General features: G+C 41.0%; 2 protein-coding genes and 1 long non-coding RNA gene across 5 annotated transcripts in view; 2 read left to right on the top strand and 1 right to left on the bottom strand.

Annotated features, from left to right (window-relative positions):
* atp2c1 (ATPase secretory pathway Ca2+ transporting 1) overlaps window positions 1–17631 on the bottom strand; it is a 36081-nt gene extending 18450 nt beyond the window's left edge. Inside the window, exons 1-3 of one of the 3 annotated variants that reach the window (XM_062985250.1) lie at window positions 17585–17631; window positions 2199–2303; window positions 1143–1259 (exon numbers count right to left, since the gene is read on the bottom strand). In XM_062985250.1, coding sequence (XP_062841320.1) covers window positions 1143–1259; window positions 2199–2303; window positions 17585–17608 — 246 coding nt within the window. In that variant the 5' untranslated portion in view covers window positions 17609–17631. Of the gene's footprint in view, window positions 1–1142; window positions 1260–2198; window positions 2304–15867; window positions 16089–16365; window positions 16425–17584 lie in introns of those variants that run through there. The other 2 variants (XM_062985252.1, XM_062985251.1) reach the window with 2 other exon arrangements.
* On the top strand, window positions 2357–5535 carry LOC134301317 (uncharacterized). Its single transcript, XR_010007436.1, has 3 exons — window positions 2357–2415; window positions 2733–3117; window positions 5102–5535. It is a non-coding gene; the product is annotated as an uncharacterized LOC134301317 (long non-coding RNA).
* A 1338-nt stretch (window positions 17632–18969) lies between the features above and the next one.
* ubxn11 (UBX domain protein 11) lies at window positions 18970–25243 on the top strand. Its single transcript, XM_062985514.1, has 14 exons — window positions 18970–19120; window positions 19870–19904; window positions 20029–20112; window positions 20244–20344; window positions 20437–20482; window positions 20774–20862; window positions 21008–21143; window positions 21311–21522; window positions 22082–22159; window positions 22297–22420; window positions 23125–23228; window positions 23320–23390; window positions 23654–23791; window positions 23885–25243. Exons 1-14 carry the CDS (start codon window positions 19059–19061, stop codon window positions 24114–24116), a joined length of 1512 nt encoding a protein of 503 aa, XP_062841584.1. The 5' UTR covers window positions 18970–19058; the 3' UTR covers window positions 24117–25243.
* The last annotated feature ends 10 nt before the right edge of the window (window positions 25244–25253 follow it).

Below are 25253 nucleotides of genomic sequence, written 5' to 3'. Positions count from 1 at the left end.
TCCACCGGTGGTGATATCACGGACACACATCATTGGACTTCAAAAATATTGTTTTAGCTGCCTTTGATCTGAACCTGGAGATTTCACTTTGCAGTTCACTTTTATTCAAGTCTCTGTGCAGGAGCCTTAGGTCGATGTACCCTAATTAAAAGTTCATGAGTAAAAATGTGCTTAATTTCACAAAGCAAGTTTTTCAAAAATCACAGATTTCAAGGAATTTTTTTTAAAGAAAAGAGTCACATTTCATGGCAGTCATTAAATTACACTTATTAATTAAATGATAGTATAAATTAAGCTACGATACACAGCACAGCTACCTTAATAGTTGAATGCAAACCTAGAACATTCAGCAACGGTGTGAGGCTTCATGTTCTGTGTCAAATATGAAAATTCTTGTCCGTGTTTTGACTTTTCTGCGTCCACAGAATTGATTGTTTGTTTTACAAACTCAGTTACCCGAGTCGTGTTTTTAGCTGCGTCCACATCTTGGACGTTTTGTCTAACTGATTGCTGGTGTAACTGAGCATCTTTAGAGTTGCTGAGTTTTGAGGCGCAGCACAGACACGATCATGTGTGTAGAGAAAAACACTTTTACACTGATTAGATCCACAAAGGGACAGAATGCCTCAATACATAAACACGCATCAAACACTGTCAGCACACAACAGCACAGAAACGTCTCTTATACTAACTTTAATACTGTAGGATTGCTAGGACGCCTCATATTGCATATTGTGCCTCATGTTTCATACGTTACCGAATGAAAACGTTAAAATGCTATTACACGGGAAATGGGTTGTTTTATTAGGTAGGGGTTTAGTAATTAGACATAAAGCATCTGAAAATGCTTTGATGTATAAAGCACGTCTGTTAATACTGAACTAACCCAAATTCACACAGACACACTGGGAAATCTAGTGGAAAGTCCTTCCAGAAGAGCAGAGGGCCTAGCTCCATATTAATGCTTTAAAATTTGTTGTCGAAGAGACAGTGTAAGGTAAGGCGTCCACATACTTTTGAGCACATTGTCATATTATCATCACCCAGCAGTCACATGTCCTGACAGAAACCTAAACGATCAGATCGTTCCACACGGAGACGTTCGAGTTCTAACGGAGGAGAGAGATGAGTGAGGTCCTGACCTGACAGAGGTACTTCCTCCAGAGTGGTTCATCCTCGCTGATGTCGAACTCGTTCCAGCCGTGGTAGGTTCGCCGCCGGATCACCTCCTCGTGAGAGAGGCCGAGCTGAAGGTCGGCCTGATAAAGAGGACAGAGATTCAGCTCAGAGACGCTCCACTTTCCCAAAAATAACACCCAGTCTCGGGGTAGCCATGCCGACTAAACCAGCACCAGCACAGAGAAGAATTCAGGAACCACATCCGTCCAAAAAAACTCTGACAGAGTGAGTCAATCCATTGACTGTAATAATAATAGTGAGCGCATCAGGTGGTGCGATGGGATACAAACCCATCAGTGTTTTCTGGTGAAATTGGCCACACTGCGACCCTGACCAGGATACTGCCGCCCGAGTGAATCTCGGTGCTATCAGCCGCCCAAATGTATAGACAAACATGACTGACTGTATTTGGCGGGGGTGTTGTCAATGGTACTACGATGGACTGGTGCCTGAACTGGGTGATTTAAGAATTTAAAATAATAATAATAATAATAACAATAATAATAAAAAAATTAATAATAATAATAACACAATAATAACAACAATAACAAAACACTAACAATAATAAAAAAATATAACAATAATAATAATAAATAATAATAATAATAACAGTAACAACAATAATAATAATAATAATAAATAATAATAATAATAAAATAATAATTATAAATAATAATAATAATAAAAAAGAACAATACTAATAAAAAAATTTAATAATAAAAATTATAAATAATAATAACAAAAATAATTATAATAATATTAATAAAAAGAATGATAATAATAATAATGACAATAATAATATAATAAATAATAATAATAATAAAGAATAATAATAACAATATAATAATAATAATAATAAAATAAAAACAATAATAATAGTAATAAAAATAATAATAAGAATAAAAATACTACTACTAATAAAATAAATCATAATAAAAATAAAAATAATAATAATAATAAAAATAATAACAACAATAATAATAAAGTAAACACTGATGTGAGTAAAAGTGCGTCGGTACCTGCAGTACACACACCACTTCGTTTACAGGAAGTTCACTGGCTCGTTTAGATGTTAGAACCGGAACCATGGTGTCATCTTCACTCTGGGTTTGATTTTCAGCAGCCTGGAGATGCAAAACAAACAAAAACAAACAAAAACCGACATGAAGTAAAAACAGGGAGAGATCCGATTAATCGAATGATTTATTTACTTATTTAACTGTCGTGTTTAATCAGGTGTGGATGTAATTATTTATTTATTTATTTGTTTTATGTCCTGTTTAATTTTATTTGATTATTTATGTATTTAATTGCTGGTTTAATCAGATGTAAATGATTATTTATTTATTTAATTGCTGGTTTAATCAGATGTAAATGATTATTTATTTATTTAATTGCCGGTTTAATCAGATGCAAATGATTATTTATTTATTTATTTATATATTTAATTGCTGGGTTTAATCAGATGTAAATGCTCGTCCTGGTGGTTCTGATGATGTTCTAAGTTTGTGATTCTTATCGTTTTTAATAATAATATTGTTTTTGTCCAGCAGGCCTCACTACTGTCATGCAGACTCTCCCTCACTCTGGCAGATACTCTTCTATCACAGTTCAGTTGTGCCACAGTTCAGTCCTCCTCTCCTCTACACAAAAGAACATAAAGACTCGATATTAAATACCGGTTCTACTGCACCAGCACAAAAAATGTACGAGTGAGCTCAAGTGCTTTGTGAAGAACACAAAAGTCCTGAAGAAACAAAGAGGCAGGAACCCGTCTGACCGCTTCTCAAGAGTGTCCCAAAAAATGTGAACAATATAAACAGAGACATATTTCAGTCTAAATCCAGGTTCTGTTTTCTCAGACCAGAACAAAACCAGCTCAGGTCAGACATCATCATCCGTCTCAGCAGCGTCATTCTACAACTACTGGGGTTAAAGGTACGACTACGGGGGATTACGAGTGGCGCCATGGGAGAGGTTTCACTAAATAACAAGATTTTTCAAAAATCACCTGTGTTCTCGACTGGGTTCTCATCAAAATCTACTGTGTTCTCTTCAAAACTGACTGTTTTCTTATCAAGACCGACTGGGTTCTCATTAAAACTGACTGTGTCCTCATCAAGGCTGACTGCATTTACATCAAGGCTGACTGCGTTTCCATCAAGACTGACTGTGTTCTCTGTGTTCTCTTCAAGACTGACTGTGTTCTCTTAGGACTGACTGTGTCCTCATCAAAACTGACTATGTTCTCATCAAGACAGCAAGACAGACTGGGTTCTCTGTGTTCTCTTCAAGACTGGCTGTGTTCTCATTGTGACAGTGTGTTCTCATCAAGACTGACTGTGTTCTCTGTGTTCTCATCAAGACTGACTGTGTTCTCTGTGTGCATATCAAGACTGACTAGGTTCTCACCAAGACTGACTGTGTTCCGAAGACTGACTGTGTTCTCTGTGTGCATATCAAGACTGACTGTGTTCTGTGTTCTCATCAAGACCAACTGTGTTGTCTGTGTTCTCATCAAGACCAACTGTGTTCTCTGTGTTCTCATCAAGACTGACTGTGTTCTCTGTGTGCATATCAAGACTGACTAGGTTCTCACCAAGACAGCAATACAGACTGGGTTCTCTGTGTTCTCTGTGTTCTCATCAAGACTGACTGTGTTCTCTGTGTGCATATCAAGACTGACTAGGTTCTCACCAAGACTGACTGTGTTCCGAAGACTGACTGTGTTCTCTGTGTGCATATCAAGACTGACTAGGTTCTCACCAAGACTGACTGTGTTCCGAAGACTGACTGTGTTCTCTGTGTGCATATCAAGACTGACTGTGTTCTGTGTTCTCATCAAGACCAACTGTGTTGTCTGTGTTCTCATCAAGACCAACTGTGTTCTCTGTGTTCTCATCAAGACTGACTGTGTTCTCTGTGTGCATATCAAGACTGACTAGGTTCTCACCAAGACAGCAAGACAGACTGGGTTCTCTGTGTTCTCTTCAAGACTGGCTGTGTTCTCATTGTGACTGAGTGTGTTCTCATCAAGACCAACTGTGTTCTCTGTGTTCTCATCAAGACTGACTGTGTTCTCTGTGTTCTCATCAAGACTGACTGTGTTCTCTGTGTTCTCATCAAGACTGACTGTGTTCTCTGTGTGCATATCAAGACTGACTAGGTTCTCACCAAGACGGACTGTGTTCCAAAGACTGACTGTGTTCTGTGTTCTCATCAAGACCAACTGTGTTGTATGTGTTCTCATCAAGACTGACTGTGTTCTCTGTGTGCATATCAAGACTGACTAGGTTCTCACCAAGACTGACTGTGTTCCGAAGACTGACTGTGTTCTCACCAAGACTGACTGTGTTCTTACCAAATGCAACTGTGTTCTCATCAAACTGTATTCTTAGCAACTGTGTCCTCATCATAACTGACTGTGTTCTCTTCAAAACTTGACTGTGTTCTCTTCAAGACCAACATGACCGTAGTCACAAAGACAGAAAAGCTGATGCTCCAGACTGACGTTCTCGTACTGATTTATTAACTCTTCCTCGTCCAATCAGTGTGTAATAAATCCATTAACACATCAAATAAAACACGACACACACTTCAGCCTGTGCACACACACACACACACACACAGACTGAACTACCTGCAGCCTCTCTTCATGTGGTTGTATTTCGGTGATTCTGAGTAATAAAGATCCCGTTCTTTACCTGTCGTTCCCCTCCAGCGCTGATGCTCAGTAGTAAACCACACTGAAGCTCATCAGCTCTTCATTTCCACTCACGCTCAGAACGTCCCACAGTGGGGCTGACAGGATTAGGCTTAATTAAAGCTGGCGTGAGGGCTGAACCTGGATTACTCTCGCTCCTTCATTCTCCCTACAAAACAGATCTCACTCCTTTAATTCTACTCTGGTTTTTATTTTAAGAGTCTGCTGAGGGTCTGGACGGGCGCCGTCCACGTACGACTGGCTGGAGGATGGCACATCGGTGGTGGAGAAATACACAGAGCATAGTGTGACTCTCAGTAGCCTGCAGAAGCGGAGATGTGAGGCCGGGATTGCAAGGACGATGGGAAAACACACACACACACACACACACAGTTGTGTCCTTGACAAGTGCAAAGTTCTAAACACCCCCTTATTTACATGGACGTTTGACTCAATGAAGACAAAACACACACGTGTGTATGTATATGAATGTGTGTGTGTGTGTGTGTGTGTGTGTGTGTGTGTGTACATAGATTGTGTGCATCTAATGCAAACTATCTGCTCAAGTATCGCTCACAGCACGTCCATAAAACAATAAACCCCACGCCATGATGAGTCCCCAGTGCATGATGGGAGAATTCCTCACACTGAAAGTCTTATCTGTGTGTGTGTGTGTGTGTGTGTGTGAGGGAAATCCTGCTGTGCTTTAGTTCCACTGTGGAGTGTTGGAAATTCCATCCTGTCCTACCGTCCATTCTGAAGGGATTCGAACCCATGTTCTACCCCCACTGAGGGGTCCAAGCCCTGTACGACCTTGCCTGGACGTCCACTCAATACAACTGGACACGTTCGAGGAAGGGAAGGTCGGAAAGGGTTCTCTTCCCGCCCCAGGCGTCTCCGCGAGTTGATGGGGGTCACAGGGAGCTGCGCAGCTGTGTGTGGAAACCCAGAGCTGGCAGGGGAAAAGAAGCGACTGAAGACGGGATGCAGACACATTATAACCATCAGAACCGAGTGGTCACCGTGGGAACCATTTATGATCGTCAGGGGGTGAAGTACAATCAGCCACGGTTGGACCCCTGAGAGCTCGGGGTCTCGGCAGCGGTGGGCTGGCGAGTGTTTCTCCACTGCGCCAACCGAGACGTGTTATATAGAATTATTTAACATAAAGGTTTAAGATAAACAAGGCACAAGGTGGCGCAGAGTTCCAACATACTACCCGACCAGCACTGAGATCAGGGTTCGAGGGTTCGAATCTCACCGGTGCTACCGGATGGCCGAAGCCCTGCGATGAACGGGCACCAGGGTCCCGGGGTGAAGAAACCTCTGGAAGAATTAAGCAGCTCCGATCAATTACAGTAGAAAAACCCGGTGAGATGAAGCCACGTCTGAGGGTAGATTTCGATACCGACAGCCACAAAAACACAGCTTGAACTGTTTGACCTCAGGGTGGCGCTCTCACATAAAATGAATCTAAATCTCTCCCCGTCTTCTTTCCCCCGACTCAAAACATTAACGTCACACCTACATTAACGTTCCCCGGTTTTTGAATAAACACGGCGGCTCCAGAGAAACGAAAACTAGACGAGACGCCGAACGCAGAAGATCTCAGAAGAGCTGAGAATGAGTTCAGAGGGAAGTGGGTATGAGATAAGATAAGATAAGATAAGATGCCTTTATTGTCATTGCAGAGTGTACAACGAAATTGAGTGGCAATCCAACGGTGCTTACACATACAATAAGTAAAAAATAGAAGCAAAAATTATATACATATACACAATACACACACGTGTATGTATGCCTAAAAATCTTAAAAATAAAGAATAAAGACTAAACTATAATTATTAAGAAGGACAAAAGACATTGTTTACAGCAGTGAGGTAGCAGTGGGGTATTGTACACTGCTTAATTGCACACTGTTTAATTTAATTTAAATAAGTATAATAATCTTCCTGTTAGGATTATAAACTGGTGAGTGAAATCACGACACTGTGGACGATCATTAATCACTCAGATAAACAGGTTCAATTGTTAGTAATCAGGAGCTCAGTTTTATTTATGTTATTACTAAAGACTCTGTGGCCCCGTGGTTGTAGGTTTTTACTCCATCTGGACCCTGACAAGAAACGTTTGGACCCCTTGATCTAGGATTTAAATAAATAAAAAAGTAAAACATAGTAAAAAGGCCCGAGGTTAAGCGTGAACCCACGATACTTTCAACACTTCATGCGCTATGAGGACCGAGTTTTCAGTGCATGAGCGCAGGCGTGTTAAAACAACAAAAGCATCAAACTGCTTTGATTCGGTTCCAAATCTGAACTTCGCACTCGCTCCACACGCCAGCGCGTCAAACACCACAAAACAAACACCTCTCGGAGTCTACGATCACTTAATAACCATGAGTTAGTACCAGGAACATGCACACGAGGACCTCCGTCCACTCGTCTTACCATCATGGGAACCTTCTCCAGCGTGGAGTCCTCCTTCATCATGTTGCTCTATGCGCCAAAAAAAGAGAAGACACAGGAGCGAAAGATCTGTCGATCCTCTGTGAGGAATTTCTGAGACGGTTCAGGTCAAAGCCGGGCGAGGAACGGCGTCGGAATGCACCGAGCTAAACAAACAAGCTCACGAGCGGCGGATTCATCCCACCGAGCAGCAGGAGGAGAAAAGACCGAGTGCGTCGCTTCTCTTCCTTCTACTTTGTTTTCTTTTTTTGTTTAAAGACGAGGAACATTTAGAGCCCGTCCCATCTGAGGGAGAGGCCAAACCTGGCCAAAGCAAACATCACCTCCGGTGCCTGCGAGAGCACAAATGACTGACAGTAATTTTACTTCAAACAGTCACGCCCGTCCAATTACAGTCACGCAGCGCAGACGAGGCCGGTTTATTCAGGGGAACGACTGATTATCCGTCCACAAGAGTGTCACGAGAACTCAAATATTTAGTCACGTTTTATTTATCATCAAATACGAGCTTAAACGTTCACTTATCTTTAATTCAGGAACAGGAACAGTAGCAAGAGGAAACGTGTATCATAAACTCAACGCCCTTCATCGAGGAATCTGTGCCCTTAAACTCAACCTGTTCAGGTTGTTTTTTTAATAAATTATTTATTTAATTTCAAATTAACGATGAACTGTCGCTTTGTTCGGCGCTCGGCTTGATCAGTAAACCTTCATCAGCGTGTGAATCTGATCTGAATCTGCATCAGTGTGGAATAAGCGTCAGATCCAGGGTTACAGCTCCACATGTATCTGTGTTTATCTGGATTCTCCTCCCTGTTTCACTTTTAAACTTGTGTTACAGCTCCAGCTTTTGAGAGTCTAAAACGCTTCTGGTTGAAAATAAAGCTTAACGTGGTTTAATGTAGTAAAAGAAGGAGACAGGAGCACTAAACTTCTCTTCATTATTACTGCTCATAAGTTCCTCCACTAATCACATTCCTCACTCGCTGTTTTACTACAATAAAGGAAAGAAACGATATCCTCTCTCAGCTTGAGTGAGCAGCTCCTTAGTTTACAGCACGGTTGCAGCACACCCTGAACACTTGAACCTCTGGGTGGTGTTGATATCTCACATCATATCATATCAAGTCCTGATGGGTTAATCATGCTGTAACCCAAATTTAGATCCTACAGACCAGCAGTAAGTTTTAAGATCAGCAAAGTTCTAAAGAAGGTGAATGGATGTGACATGACAGTATCAGTAAAGTCATAAAGTTATACGTATATAACAGAGCTCAGGAGGTTTATAGGTTGTGACAATAAATACAGTGTACCTGCAGCCCTAGGTGGCGCCGTAACATGCAAGATAACTAGAGATGCATGAGTACCGATACTGGTATCGGGTATATGCCCGATACCGCGCTCATTAACTCGTACTCGTACTCGCAAACGAGGCTCCGATACTAAACATCCGATACCTTGTGCCTAGTGCACGTTGCTGCGTTATACCTGGTTCAAACTACACGATCTTTGCCCTGATTTTCGCTCGGCGGCCGGTCGGCGCTAGATTCGCCGGCTCGGGAGCGACTCGGCGTTCGCTCGGCGATCGAAACTCGGCTCTCGATCGCTAAGTGTGAACTATCCGACAACTCGATCCGACCGGCTCGCCGAGCGCTCGAGTTTTCTAGCACGTCGGATATCTGATCTGAGATGTGCGACTGGGAATGAGTGACATGTCGAACAGCCAATGAGAACGCAGGATACGGTGTGAGGGGAAACGCAGGAGAGGAGCGTAAACAGGTGGGACGGGGGGATAATATAGTTTATATCAGAATACATCAGCACACACACACACGTTTTACAGTATTTCTGACCTGATCGTCCTCTATAAAACATAACAACAAAACACCAACATTGCAAAAATATTTATTAACCTCCAACTCACTAACTCCATCATTCTAAATAGATATCGGTATCGGTATCGGTAAATACAAAAATACATGTACTTGTACTCGGTTGGGAAAAATGGTATTGATGCATCCCTAGAGATAACGTTACGCAAACAATAATCGTCCGATTGGGATTGGAACCGTCCCGTACTCGATCGCATCCGGTTAATAGCACTGCTGAGGAATCGAACCCCAGACCGGTGATGAGGGGCTTCCGTATTAGTCCGCTGCGCCTCCTGAGCGCCCTTATCCCATCCACCTTTAACGGATGAAGTGGGGGGGGGGGGGGGGGGGGGGATAGACAGCAACACACTGGAAACCAAATAACACGGACGTGACAGTTTACGAGAGCCGGAGGGGGGAGGCGAAGAAACACACACACACCGAATTACACACACACACACACACACTGAGTAAATAATGATGATGAGTGAAAACAGTAGATGAGCTGGGAGTGAGAGTGCTCCCAGTATGATACAGTAATGGTTCCAGTAAAAGCGTGGTGAGGTCAGTGCAGGGCTGACACGATTATACAGCATCAACACTGCAATACGTTACCATTAACACACACCACACTGAGCATGCTCGATCAGACGCCCAACGGTGGAAACTTGCCGGTGGTGGAACTTAGACCGCTGACCTTTCCAGTGACATCATCAAGAACTGGCCACCCCTCCAAACTTGATAAATAGACAAGAAGAAAAGTGGACCGGGTGGCTGCCAAGAGTCCTACAGGAACATTGAAGGAGCTGCAGGAATTTGTGCCAAGTACTAGTTGTGTGTTACAGCATGGTGGTGGCAGCATTGCACTTTGGGGTTGCTTTGGGGCTATAGTTTAGATGGAGTCCAAATATCAAGCAACACTGGCACCGAACCTTCAACCCTTGGCTAAAAAGCCTAAGATGAAGATGAAGAAGTGACCCGAAGCATAGCTCCAAAACAACAAAAGAACGGCTTCACTACAAGAAGATCGAATACTTAAAATGGCCCAGCTGGAACCCTGAGACGAATCCAATTGAGTCAATCGAATCTGTGAGATGACAGGCGACGCCCACCAGATTTGAAAAAGGTCGGCGGGTCAGGACGCACCACGCTGACAGCGGGTCAAATCAAAAGCAGCTTCAACACAACGTGTTAGTTTAGTTAAGTTTAAGGGTGTGAATATTTATTCAAGCGCTTCGATTTTAATTGAACTGTACAGATTATAAACCACATCTAAGGTGGAAGTTCTGAAACGATTCATCTTGGTCTTGTTCTTCTTTCATCACCAGCTATTGTGACAGGGGTGTGTAAACTTTTTGCATCCACTGTATAAGCATGACATTTTGAACAATGCCAGCGTGACGTTAAGCACACACCGGTTCGGGCAGATCTCAGGTGAAAAAATTTCAACTTTTCGGAGCTGAATAGAAAGCAGGGCGTGGCTCCTACTCGGCAGGAATGCTTTACACGCTAAAAATGTTACGACTAACTCATCGTCAAGGGAGAAACAATGAGATCAAACTGAAAGAACCATGACAATGGTTCTATACAATAATTCTATACATTCGTACTCAGACGAGCTAAATATAGCTGTGAACGGCATCCTGCGGTACGGGATTTCGGTGCCCTTATAAGACCGTCATCGGTCCCACGATACGAGATTAAATACAGAATACACGCCGTCCCAATATATATGACACACCAGAGAATTTTCTCCACTTTATCTTCCAATTTAGTGATTTCCGATTCATGTGTGTAATCTTCTCATTACCTGTCAGGGTCCATGTGACCACACACACACACACACACACACACACACACACACACACACACGTACACGTTCTATTCGGGTTTAAATCTCGGCAATCTTGGCCGGATGGGAGTCCACACAGACATGATTGCTTTTGCCTTAAAGAGGGTGGGATGGCTGAAGCCCAGAGGGTATTTCTGACAGTGAAACCCTGACCCACCACGTCCATGACCAGGATAAAGCCCTAATTAAAAATAAAACAGAAAACAAAACAAAATAATCTGCTCTCTGGGCTTCATTATAATAAGTTTAAAAATAAAGAGAACATATTGTGAAATCCGTCGTGATTCTTTTTACTCTCATTGTTCATCCCTTCCAATCTAGTCATATCCGATTCCCCAGTCGTGTCCCCTTTACTGCTGCAGAAGTGGGCTGTAATTAAGACACGCCCCCGCTTCTTTTCACCTGCGCAGTCGAGTTCACACAGGGATCAGTATCACGTATGAAGAGTCACGCACTGCTCTCCGTTATTCATCGTCTCTGTTTAACGCATCGACCGGCCAGCAGAGGGCGTCAGAGATAAGCGGTCATAATCAGACACACACAGTCGAACGTGTCCGTGTAGGCTTGAGAGCTGAGATTCGAACTCAAGAGCTCACGGTAAAACTAGGGATGCACCGATCCGATATTAAGATCGGATATCGGTCCCGATATTACCAAAATGAGATGGATCGGATATCGGACAATCAGGCCGATACATGGGTCCGATACGTTCACATTAGTTCGTTTGCGACGCGTGCTGAGCCCATACAGGACGCGCTGCTGGCGTACGGCGTATAACACAAACAAAAAGAGCAACATGGAGCGAGCCAAAGAGTCAGCTGCATGGAGGTATTTCACGCTTGCTATGCTAACAAGTTCGATGGCAACATGTTTATTACTCATGTTTAGCTGCTATATTTTATTTTGAATTACTGTTTGCACTAAATATTTACGGATAAGTTTATTTGAAAAAGTTATTTAAGCTACTACTGTTTTTCTCATTGTCAGCAGCTACATTATGGGTGTGTTCGAAAACCTAAGGAGCTGCCTCTAGTAGAGAGGATTCTAATAAGTCATCAACTCATAAATCAGCTTATTCGAACGCGTTACTTACACAGCGATTCCATCGGGTTTAGCATTTAGCATCTTGACATTAAAAACAATGACGCTAACGCTAACGTCAATATAACATTTCCCTTCATGTACCGATAACGGTTACATTTCCTGACAAGCTCGAACTTGCAAATAAAAACACTCGGTACAAGTTTATACAAGTTAAAATCAGTAATATTTTATTTACGTTTGATAATAACTCCATTCGTTTCTCCGCCCCGTCAGCCATGTTTATTTTTCTGTAAGAAAAGCGCACCCGACCCGCAATGAATGCTGGGATTGCTTTGGTCACCAAGGCAGCGTCGGATGCTCACTCGTTGAGTGAAAATAACACTGAAATATTAAGATGCCTGTTTATTATTTTATTGACAAATAAATAGCAGTTCAGTACATTTATATCTGTGTTAATTATATTTTGTTTTGAAAACTTAGTAATGTTTAAGTCGATCCTGATGCCTTAAGTCTTTCCCACATAATAAAGTATACGGTTTATTAATTCAACAATGGTATCGGATCGGTATCGGGTATCGGCCGATATGCAAAGTATATGTATCGGATCGGTATCAGAACTGAAAAAGTTGGATCGGTGCATCCCTAGGTAAAACACAGTTTGATGTTAAGGGATGTGGCCGAAAGTCCGGCTTCCTTATCCTCACAAAGAAAAGCAAACGATCTTTTTTTTAACTGCGTTTGGTGTCTTTTCTTCTATAATATTTTTCCTTTCCTTGACTAAAGCGATTCTGCAGCTTAAATCCGTTCCGTCCATCGTTTTATCCCTTCAATAACAATCTGAGCTTTAAATCTACTGTAATATTCATTTTCTGTTGTCGTGTTTAGCAGCCTGTTGGTTGAACGTAAACTTTAATCTACAGCCGGTGACGGTAATGATTCCATAACAGCATAATTACGTTCGACCGGACCTACTTTACAGCCGGCGTCATAAAGGATTATTAAATGCACGCCAGCCAATCAGAACGGAGGACTTTCTGTGAGCTGTTAAACCCTGCACGGCTTCAATCCATCCGCACACAGATCTGCTTCACACAGCGGTTCCAACAAACACCAAAATAACAGAAGTGATGACAGTAATAAAAATTCTGCCATGCCGAGGACTTCAGTACCAGATCACCTTCATCCCACAGCGCATTCATCAGAAAAGAAGAGTCGTGTGTAATTCTACACTCCTACACAGTAAACACCCGACGGGAACAGTTCAACAAATCAAATCACCAAGGGGCATCCGTTTAACAAGTGGCACTGTTGTCCATGAATGTTTGGACATGATTAGTCCGCTGTGCAAGAACGAGTTAGCTTGTTACTCGTTTAGTTTTACTGCCCTATAAGCCAGATCAAACTTTATTTCAAACAACACATCTTACTCTCTCTCTCTCTGTACAATCTGGTCCCACTGCGGTTTACAACACGCAACATAAAGACTTTATTTAATTATTATTACTCTTCTCTGACCCATTCCTGCTATAAGCTACACAGCCTACGATAAATTCATGGTAGGTGTATAGCTACCGTCATCTACAACGTTCCACTGATACCACAGCGCCCAGATATCCAGCCTGAAGTACGGTCTGGTATTTTGGAATTTGCTGATTTCGTAGGGAATTGATACACAAGAAATGAGTCCCCGCTTCCAACCACAAGAAGGGAAAAAAGAGGCAGGAGCGGCATGAAGGTTAACATAAAGCCTGCTTGATTGTAAACAAACGTGTTCTCAGCAGCTCCTGGATTACACCAGACAAACCTGCAAGGCCACAAAGTTTATATAATGACATGATAGAATTATCTATCGAAAGTGCCGTCTGTATAGTTTTCACCCGGCACGTGTTGGAACCATTTTAATCCCCAGGTCATCATATGTAAGTGTATGTAAACTTTTGACCTCAAAGGTCCAAAAGTATAAGGACACCCAACCATGGTCTTCTTGGAAATCCTGTCTTAATCTTCTGGGAGGGCTTTTCACATTGATCTGCCTGTCTGTGGGAATTTATGCCCAACCAATCGACAGAAGCTTTATGCACACTCATCATACCAAGTATTTATGGACCTCACTATTCATGCTAAAAACACTTTAAATAAACCTTGATTGTATTAAACTTGAAATCCTGGATTGTTTTGATGCTCATCAGAGCTTCCGGATCACCTGAGGAATCTTTTAATGTCACTTAGCAATCAACGGTTAGAGGAACCTGGTTTGAGGACTTGTTGTAACTGGTCCAACAAGAAAACAACGAGCTTGTACAGCCCTCTGCAGACTCGGCTGAGCTCTGACTCAGATCTTTTCATCACCTGTTTAGCACAATCCAACGTCCCTTTCTCTCCACTTGATTTTGTTTCTGACTTTATAAGCAAATGATATTCATCATTAGATCCAATATTAGCCTAATTCTGAACCTAAAACTAGTCCTGTTGCAAACAAAACACTTTCCATCCAGACGAAGCAGAACTGATTTGAATTGTTGGTCGAATGGTTGAAAACAAGGCTAATATAGCTCCTACAGCATGGGGACTCGGATACTCCTCAAAAATAGGGTGATATGTGTCATTTCTACATATGATGGTTCACCACAGGTATCACACTGTCTGATACCTGACAGATCAGATTACTGACCGACCCGTATAAACACAAAGGTTCATCCTAATCAGATTACTGCTGAAATCTGATTTCTTGCCATGTTATAAAGCAGTTATAACATAATATAAAGTTTGTTTGATGCCAGGGAAGGTTTTCCTCCTCCAGGTTTTACTCCAGGTTGTTCTCTTAGCTACTAAAGCATGCAAATGGTGGATTGGCTGCTCAAAACTGCCCCTAAGTAAGTGAGTGAGCGAGGGCATTGATGCATTTTGGAACAGTTACACGTTTTAGAGGTCCTACAGAGCATCAGTTCTGCATCAAATCTGACAACTTTTCCCAATCGGTTCCAGAAATGTGCGCCATGATTAAAAACAACAAAAAAACAGACTTTGCACGTGATGCCAGACACTAATTTTCCTAAAGTCAGGTGTCACCACGCCTCTGATGTTCTGCATAAGGCAGAAAGAGAAGCTCCAGGGAGGACGTCAGTATGGAATCAGCACTGACCATCGGTCCACAATCAAAGTGTTATTGTATTAAAAAGGGAGGAAATGTGGTCAGTACATAGTAACAACATAGGGATGGACACACAGCGTCCAGGGTCATCAGTAGATGAGTAGATCCACAGAGTGACGTTTGGTTTAACTCTAGTTCAATTCTATTGTTTATAGAACAGCAGACCTGTAGAATTATTGGTCTCACACACACCAGAGGTTCTGCTTCTCTATTTAGGACTTAAACTGAATCACACCAAAAGAATCGAATCAAATGAATCGCAGTGTGAATCTGTTATTTAATAAAGCGATGATTCATTCAGGCTGAACCGATTCATTCATCAAACTAACAAAAACAGTAACAAAACACAACACAGTTATTAAACACTTTATAATGATTAAACACACACGCACATGCTTTCTTTTAAAGTTTCTTTCTTATAATATTTAAAGTGTTTTCTGTATCTGTCACCCTCAGCTGATTATCAGGGGGTCTTTGGTTCTCGATCATGTCAAGTTGCTTTGAGACAATACTCATTATTAAAAGCAATAAACAAATAAAATTTACTACACACACCTTATTAAAAACTACACACACACACACACGTTAGTCAGACTCACCTGTGCCTTCATATACACACACGGTTCAGAACATACAGCTAGCTCGCTAACTAATTAGCCTCATAAATCTTACGTGTCTTCTTCGCGTAAATATTTAAGATTAAACTCGTTCTGTAAAGAATATGAACCGAACTGACATTCAAATTCTACATTTGAAAATTAATCCTTAAAAACGTTACAAATAAAAAACTAGGTTACAGTTTAGCTAGCGTTAGCATCGCGGCTAGCTGACAAACCCTTGCAACATTCAAAGGAAACAGTTCGGGGTGCGTCCCAAACCGCTCCATGATCCCTACACAGCCTCCCTGAGTTTACCCACTACGCACACTATCTAGGGTCCTACATATACAACGAAGAGTGGTTTGATATCCAGCCGCTCAATTTGACAAGGATACGAAAGCAAACACACCTACAGCAGCATGGCGGGCTGTTATTTACTGATGTTAAAGCTTTACAGAGTTTTGAATCATCATGTCAGGCAGTGTATGAAATACAGACCTTGGCAGCGTGGTTGTAGCTTCACGATAAACTAAACCCACAAGTGTCTTCCTTGTGTCTGTGCTTGTTTTGAATGCTGCTTTGACTTTATTTTAATTTGGTCCGTCAACAAGTTGTACTGTAATGACAGACCTCACCAAGGCGGCCTATTAATTCATGTACAGTTGTTAAAAAATCCATAAATGTTTTCCTTGTTCCACAAACGTTCCACATGAGTAATTTGAGTCAGTATGTAAAGTTTATTTTAATATTTATTAGGATTTTAACGTCATGTTTTACACACTTTTGGAACGGTAGTTACTCATTACACAAGAGTCATCAGTTCACAAGTTAAATATTAAACACAGTCAGGGACAGTTTTGTATCTCCAATTCACCTCACTTGCACGTCTTTGGACTGTGGGAGGAAACCCACGCAGACACGGGGAGAACATGCAAACTCCACACATAAAGGACCCAGGCCTCTCCACCTGGGGATCAAACCCAGGACCTTCTTGCTGTAAGGTGACAGTGCTACCCCAGTACTAAAAGAATAAATGAGCAATACACACTTCTTTTGCTTGCAGTTTTGGCATAGCAGTTAAGGTACTGGACGAGTAATCAAAAGGTCACTGGTTCAAGCCCCACCACTGCTAGGTTGCTGCTGTTGGGCCCTTGTGAAAGGCCCTTAATCCTCAATTGTTCAGACTGTATATTGTCACAATACTGCAAGTCACTTTGGATGAAAGTGTCTGCTAAATGCCGAAAATGTCAATGTAATCAAATCTGTTCTAATGGCCATTTCGTCTCTTGGACATGTTCACAGCTGCACATTGTTGTTATTGTCTCTATATTTGTGCAACATTAAACTGGTCCAACAAACTGATTCTGTTTTGAATTAAATATACAAACTGACAACAATACTTATTAAATAATATTTCAGGGGAGTGGATACGTTTAAGACATTGTATGCAGATGCACAAACACAGTTATAAAAGTTACAGAAATAAAAGCTGAATTTAACCCAGTTTAATTCTGGTCAGACTCATGTGACACAAACATCCAAACTCAGACTCATCTGTCACATTCAGCTCACGTTTCTACCAAATTCTGCCTCCCTAACCAGCACCGAGCAGAGCAGCAGGTCATCGTTCCTGTCTCAGAACAGCACTGAGCTCCAGAAACATCAAGAATTCACATTTAGAGAGAAGAATTCATGTTATAAAGAGCAGGTTACTCACCAGCAGATTCTGTTTCTTCTGCATCTTCCGTAAATGCGCCGCTTTGGTCGGGCGGCTGTTGATGAGGTCACCGCTGTAGCAACTAATTCTGCATCCCTCAAACTTCGTACCCCCACCTGCGTGTTCCGGTCTCCATCTGATTGGCTGAATCGGAGAGAGACGCGCTGACGTCATGTGCCATACAACACGTGTTTCATGGATCCCAGACTAACTTTAAATTTACAATTATTTTATTCAACGCGACTTACAGTACTGTGACTGTATACTGTCTAAGCAATTGAGGGTTAAGGGCCTTGCTCAAGGGCCCAACAGTGGAAACCTGGCAGTGATGCGACCTTTAGATTACTAGTCCAGTACTTTAACTGTTAGGCTGTAACTGCCCTTTACACTGGGCAGTGCTAACTCAACGATTGGCTAGTGATCACCACCACCACCAAGTTGCCACTGCTGGGCCCTTAGGCAAGGCCCCTAACCCTCAATTGCTTGCATTGCATTCATTCACTATTGTAAGCTGCTTTGAATTCACTGACCTACTCAAACCCAGAGGCAATTCAGAGGTTGTAGGTGAGAGCAAACCAGACTTCCTGTAGAAAACCCAAGCGGACACGGAAAGAACATGCCAAACTCCTCACAAACGTGACAAATTCTACTCACTACATCTGATAATGATAATTTAGGGGAAAAAAGAACAAAACTGCTTGTAATTTAGTTATTAGCTAATTAGCTGAGTAGTTATTAAACATTAATAACTAATTTATTCATGTTTATTAATGAACAGTTCTTTAAATATTAATATTATACATAATATATTTCATAGAGTTCTATAACAGAGATAACATTTAATATATTAGTAGAACATACTAAATATCTAATAGAGTATATTATAATCTTTTTAATTCCCTTTTCTTCCTTGTAATTGTAGTATGGTGAAATAAAAGCCACTAAGTAATAGAGTCTGCCATGTTTCCAGTTGTTAGTGTCTATAACATGACTAGCCAGAGAAATGTAAACAAGCCAGCCAGGCTCTGTGTTTTTAGATGATGGTTTCTCAGGTTTATGATAAATGAGCTTTAATTAGTTTCAACTATTTTGTTTATTGAGATTCACAGATTATTTATTGTTTTACTATAATATGAGTAATAAAAAACTTAAATAAAATAATAGTATTTTTAAAATTATGTGCACACAGACTGAAGCTATTTTTTTTAATTAACTTTATATTACAAATGTAATTAAATAATAGTTTATATAATAGACGGAACGTTTAGAGTTTTTTGATGTAAACGGCGCCCTCTGGTGGATAAATATAATCATTACACACAGACTTCGTTACCAACGACGACCAACAACAAACACATGAAACAGATCCGAGCACAGAGAGGAAATAAAAGTACAGAAATTAGAAAGTTCATGTTTTAACATTTAATTTTACATCACATCAAAATAAATAATATAGAAATAAATCTAGTAAATCATGAGTTCACCTCTTTCTACTCTGAGGAAGATCAGCAGAGCTCCGATACCAGGAACTGAAGGGTGAGAACTTCAGAAAAAAATCCTTATTTACTTACTTTATAAATTATTTAAAACATAAATGTAAAATACACACTGTACTTTATTTAAGTAATTAAAACATGCAACTTTAAATTTATGTCATTAATATTTAATTTAGTTCAAAATGGCATTTTATTGGTAGCTCCTTTGTGTCAAAAAATACTTTATACATTTATATATATATATATATATATATATATATATATATATATATATATATATATATATATATAATTATGAATAATTTATTATAAAAATATTTTAGTACTTTAATATACAAAACAATGTATTTTTAATCAGTGTTATGATCCTAATTATTATTGTTAATTCAGTACGAATGAAGATAATTTAAACCAGTTATTTTAATACAATAAAATCTAGATTCTACACCAATCAGCCACCAACAATCCAATCACAACCAATCACATCTGTGTGGGTGTAAAGAGCATCTGCATTAGACTCTGGAGCAACAAACATGTTTTCCGCAGAATAATAAATCACGCTTTAGTACAGATCTGTGGATTAATGAAAACACAACGTGTCCTATCTGTAAAGTGTGATGGAGGAGGAATAAAAGTGTCTTTCTTAGTCTTATATCTATAAAATTACAAAAATAAACTGTACTACAAAATATTCAGAGCTCCAATTTATGTTTATTTAATAATTAATTAATTTTATTTGTTATTATTATCCACATTTATAATTCTGTTTCTGATTCTGTTTGATCTCAGTGATAGGCGACTGTATACAGATGCATCTGATCCAGGTGAGTTTTAGTTTCTTTATATTAAACTGTTAATAATAAATTTATTTCTGTTTGGTGAGACTTCTAATATTTAATATAAATAGTAATAAATTGATACAGAATCATGTTTGTGTTGAATGTTCAGGTTCTGAAGCCGCGCTGTTTAGAAAATATTTTCCTCAGAACCAGTCGGGGTCAAAGGCCACGCAGAGAAGGAGTCCTAAAGAGGGTAATAATAAACGTCTGGAATAAACCAGAGACTCCCTCATGCTGCAGGTTCCAGTCTGATGTGTATATATGTGTGTGTGTGTGTGTGTGTGTGTGTGTGTGTGTGTGTGTGCGTGTGTGTGTGTGCGTTAGTCTCTGTACCCACTGATATGGAGTTGATGTCCAGCATGATGCAGAAAATCTCTCAGTTAGAGAAGAAAGTGAAAACACAGGAACAGGAAATTAATCAAAAGGTTTGATCCTGCACACACACACACACACACACACACACACACACACACACTTAACTGTATGATAATGTTCATGTGAGTTTCTTTGTGGACAGAATAAAAGAATCTCAGTTCTGGAGGAGAAACTGAAGCTACGACTCGGTAATAAATGATCATGTTTATTGATACGATATAAAAATGTTTTATACAACGGGCACAAATTCCCATACAGACACACCTCAAAGTCTTGTGAGAAGCTTCTCAGAAAAGCGGCTGTTGTTCCAGCTAAATAGATCAAACAGACGTCACTCAATTTTAATACAGTTTTTTTAAACAGAATGTCCAACAAGCTCACAATCAGGCGTCCAAATACTTTTGGCTGTGTCGTGTATCTTCCTGCCCTTTTTCAGTTTAATGTTTGTAATATAAGAAAAACATTCATTCTTTTTGAAGACGTGGAGAAAACAGGAGGACAGAAGCAGGATGAAGATCGGATGATTAAAAGGTGCCAAAAGCTTCAGAAGCAGGTTTGGGAAATGGAGGTAAATACAATAATAATAAAAAAATAATAATAATAAACACTGAATTTGACTAATAAAGCGACATTTGTGAATATAAACATGAATATAAATGTGACTATAACATGTTCCAGACACTGAAGATGTGAAACGTTTCTCTGTTGTTTAGAGATTTCTGAATGATTATGGGATGATCTGGGTTGGGAGTGGTGATGATGATGATGGTGATGATGATGATGATGAAGATGAGACAGCAGATAAAACGCATCGTGAACACACATCCAGTAAAACTTCATGGAAAGCAGGTATGAATTAAAGCTCTGATTCAGAGGAACACAGGATGGTTTATAGCTGCACATTAAAGCTGCAGTTCGTGACCCGTGAGTTTGGCGACCCCCCCTGGTAAAAACGTGTCGGTGCGAGTAACACAGAAGAACCTATAAACCCCCGACGATCCGTTTCTTGTTTACAGAAGCGTCGGTGGTGAGAAGATTCTCTGTGAACTTCGACCTGGTTCTGAAGAACATTCAGGAGCTGAACCTCATGGCGGGAGGAACCAGCATCACCTTCGTTCCCGGAGGAGCCAAACTAGCCGAGCGTCCGTCCGTCCCGCTGTGGCTTTTTACAAACGGAATAGCGATGTTCAACGGTCCGTTCAGATCCTACGACCACCCCAGCACACAGGTGATGTTAATAACTGTTTCTTACGTTTCATTTTAATTTCCATCAACCACTTCATGCTGGTCAGGGTCGAGGTGGGTCCAGTTCAACCAGAAACACTGGCTGCAGGACAGGAATCCTTCCGATCCTTAACAGGGCTTCGGCCACAAATCGTGTCTGTGTTGACGCCCAGCCGGTCAATAGCACTGCTGAGATTCAAACCCGCTAATAAAATGCAGATTTAGTGCATATTTTAAAATAGATTTGCATAAATAATACATAATTTAATTACGTATAATTTAATTTACATTTATGATTTATTTATATGAATTGTTTTGTCTTTTGGTTTTATAATTTTCCATATTTTATATTACATTTTTTAAAGAAAAAAATACTAGCCATGCAAATTCTATCAAACTGATCAAATTAAAAATAAAATAATGAAAAATGTTTTATTTCACACTCGCTCTTTTATTGTTGATTTTTATTATTTTTATATTTTATTATTCTGCTGCTGCTCAGTTTTGCCGTCTCAGACGCTTTATTCACTTTTTGTACCGTTTCACCCTGCGTATGAGTGCAGCGGTGTATGCAGGACATAATGGATGGATATTTTCCCTCTGAGCTGCAGGACCGGTTTCCTGATGGAGTGACATTTCAGGTGGGTTCGAGTCCCACACCTGTACAGCATCACCAAAAATGACTGTGCCAGCTGATCAGATCTCAGTTTCATAATTATTAATCATTAAGGACGTGATACAGGGAGCAGAACATCTTTATTTATTTGTAAATGAACAGGTTCATGACCGGCGGGACGAGGAGTTCAGGACGGAGTTTCCAGGGAAAGGTCACATGACTGGTCAGTCCGAGCAGAAAGAAACGACCAACACAGTGACCGGTCAGAGCCACTACCGCCTACCAGGTCCGAACCAGGACGCACCAACACACAACCAATATTAACAGATTCTTATTTGATTTAATTAAACATAAACTTTCATTTGTACAAATATTTAAAACAGACGCTGTGAAGGTGTTCGAGGATCTGAGTGTTTTCAGCTCTGTTCTTACTTGTATTTCTATTGGCTGATTTATGAAGGTCACTTCTTCTCAATAATTCAGTTTTTTTCCCTTTTTCTCACAATCGAGTCATACCCAATTCCCCACGTATACCTTCTGACCAGGGAGGGCCGTACCTAACACCTAACGCACTCCGACACTCAGGGATCAGTATAGCGTACTGAGAGTCACGCACTGCTCTCCGTTATTCACCATCTCTGTGCAGCGCCTCGAGCAGCCAGCAGAGGCCGCAAGTGCAGGAATCCATTCAGCCTGCCAATGATCAATGTACGCCCGGCCGGTTGATAGCAGAGCTGAAATGAATACAATCGTGTGGATAAACAAATCTCTATATTTAAATAGTATTTTGTTATTTTATTATTATACAGTATTTTAAGTGTGTGATGTGTAAAGGTGATTTTTTTCTAAAATATAATAATCTAATTAATCTCAGTAATTGCACGGATATATTTTAGCTTTTCTGACCCGTTTTAGCTCAGAGCAGCGACCCGAATCATCCTGACCATGACTAACTGTTGGGTTTGATGTGTTTGGTGTTTCGTTACTCAGGCCGGACACTGTCAGTGCAGCAGTTTGTTAATAAACTCCCTGAGCGTGTGGTGAGAGCCGGTAACGTCATCAGCATCAGATCAGCTCTCAGAACTCATCTACAGGTGAGAGTTTATACCACAACAATTAAAAACTCCCGACCTGTAAAAGGTTTTTATCCTGGACTCCCGGTGTTTTGTTTTGTTTGTTTTTTAGGGCTTGGAAGGAGCTGAGAACCATCAAGAGAACATCATCGAGACTCCAGCACTGCGGACGCTCAGAGAAAGGTACTAGCACCCAGGAAACACCCCGGACAGGTCGCCAGTCCATCACAGGACACACACACACACTTTTAGTGTCTCCAGTTGACTTGACTGCAGGTCTTTGTACTGTGGGAGGAAACCGGAGCTCCTGGAGGAAACCCACACAGACACGGGGAGAACACGCAAACCGGATCGTTCCAGCTGGGAATCGAACCCAGGACCTTCTTGCTGTGTGGTGACAGTGCTACCCACCGTGCTGTCCTGAGCCAAATGTGTTCTGATTTAAGGTCGGACTCTGGCACACTGTGTGAGAGTGACGTCACCAGTCTGAGAGTGAAATCTGAGGACAGAGAGACGACCTTCCTTCTGAAAATGTTCTTCAACGAGACAGTCGGACACCTACGGCAGTACCTGGACACCCACAGGTACGTGAATGTATATATATGTGTGTGGGGGGGGGGGGGGGGGGGTGTTTGCAGGTAAAGTGTTTTACGTTTTATCCTCCTGCTTTACCACAGAGGCTCCAGCAAACCTCCATACGACATCATCAGCGCCCTGCCACACCCGCACTGCCACAACAACGACAGCCAAACACTACAAGCATGCGGTCTGACTCCCAATGCAGCCCTGATCCTGAGACCCCGCCCACCATCAACAACACAGAGATGCAGCAGGACAGCGACTCAGTACACAGAATCAAGATTTGTGTATAGTAACACGGCTCACATGATCAGAGCTCTGGATGTCTAATTAAATAGTTTAATATCTAATTATTATTAAGTCTTACACATATTAATAATACCAGAATGTGCTGGAAATGCTTCCATCTCCTCCCAACCAGTAACCACAGGCACTTAAAAGATCAACATCACTTCCATAACCCCAACAAGAACAGATTCTAAAAAAGGGAATCATCAGGCCCCAAAGGGAAGGGCACAAGACCCCAAAAAGTAGAACATTAAACTCTAAAAGGGAGAACATAAGACCCCAAAAAAGAGGGGAATCCGATCCCAAAGGAAGGGGAATCAGACCCCAGAAAGGAGGACATCAGCCCCCAAAAGGAAGGTGCAAGACCCCAAAAAGGAGAACATAAGACCCCAAAAAGGAGGGGAATCAGACCCCAAAAAGGAGGGGAATCAGACCCTAAACAGAATGGGAATCAGACCCTAAAAAGGAGAACATCAGACCCCAAAAAGGAGGGGAATCAGACCCTAAACAAAATGGGAATCAGACCCTAAAAAGGAGAACATCAGACCCCAAAAACGAGAACATCAGAAAAGGAGGGGAATCAGACCCTAAACAGAAGGGGAATTAACCCCCAAATAAGGAGGGCATGAGACCCCAAAAAGGAGGACATCAGACCACAAAAATAAGGGGAATCAGACACTAAAAGGAGAGGAATCAGATCCAAAAAAAAAGAGGAATCAGACCCCAAAAAGGAGAACATCAGACCCCAGAAAGAAGGGAAATCAGACCAGTCGGGCATTGTACATACAGACACGATTGGCTATGTCTGAGAAAAGGATGGCCAGTCTGTACATACTGCACCACTATCGGGTCTGATTTCCCTTCTTTCTGGGGTCTGATGTTCAGGCGTCCTGTCTGGGGTTTGTTACTGCATGGTGCCCACCGTGACCCTGACTAGAATAAAGTGGTGGTAAAGCATGAAATGGAAATGAATGAAATAAATAAACAGATTTCTTTAATTAACCATGTTTTTAAATGTTAAGGACTTACATTAGTCACTGCTGTTGAGCAATTGGAAAATCCTCCACAAGGGGGCGCTGTAAACAGCTATAATTCAGTGTGTATATTATTGTGTTACATTATTTTAATTCAAGGATAACATTAATAAATAATAATATTTATAAATCGTACCTGCAGTTC

Source organism: Trichomycterus rosablanca, chromosome 23 (assembly GCF_030014385.1).
Source record: "Trichomycterus rosablanca isolate fTriRos1 chromosome 23, fTriRos1.hap1, whole genome shotgun sequence".
NCBI classification, from domain to species: Eukaryota; Metazoa; Chordata; class Actinopteri; order Siluriformes; family Trichomycteridae; genus Trichomycterus; species Trichomycterus rosablanca.
The sequence above is the reverse complement of the archived record's forward strand: the minus strand, read 5'-3'. Positions and strand labels throughout refer to the sequence as shown.

Excerpts from the sequence above, each read along its gene's own strand:
- ubxn11 (XM_062985514.1), top strand. The coding sequence starts at position 19,059 with ATGAGTTCACCTCTTTCTACTCTGAGGAAGATCAGCAGAGCTCCGATA. Across the intron at positions 20,113-20,243 it reads GAGAAGGAGTCCTAAAGAGG|TCTCTGTACCCACTGATATG; the intron begins GTAATAATAAAC and ends TGTGTGCGTTAG. Across the intron at positions 22,160-22,296 it reads CTGATGGAGTGACATTTCAG|GTTCATGACCGGCGGGACGA; the intron begins GTGGGTTCGAGT and ends GTAAATGAACAG.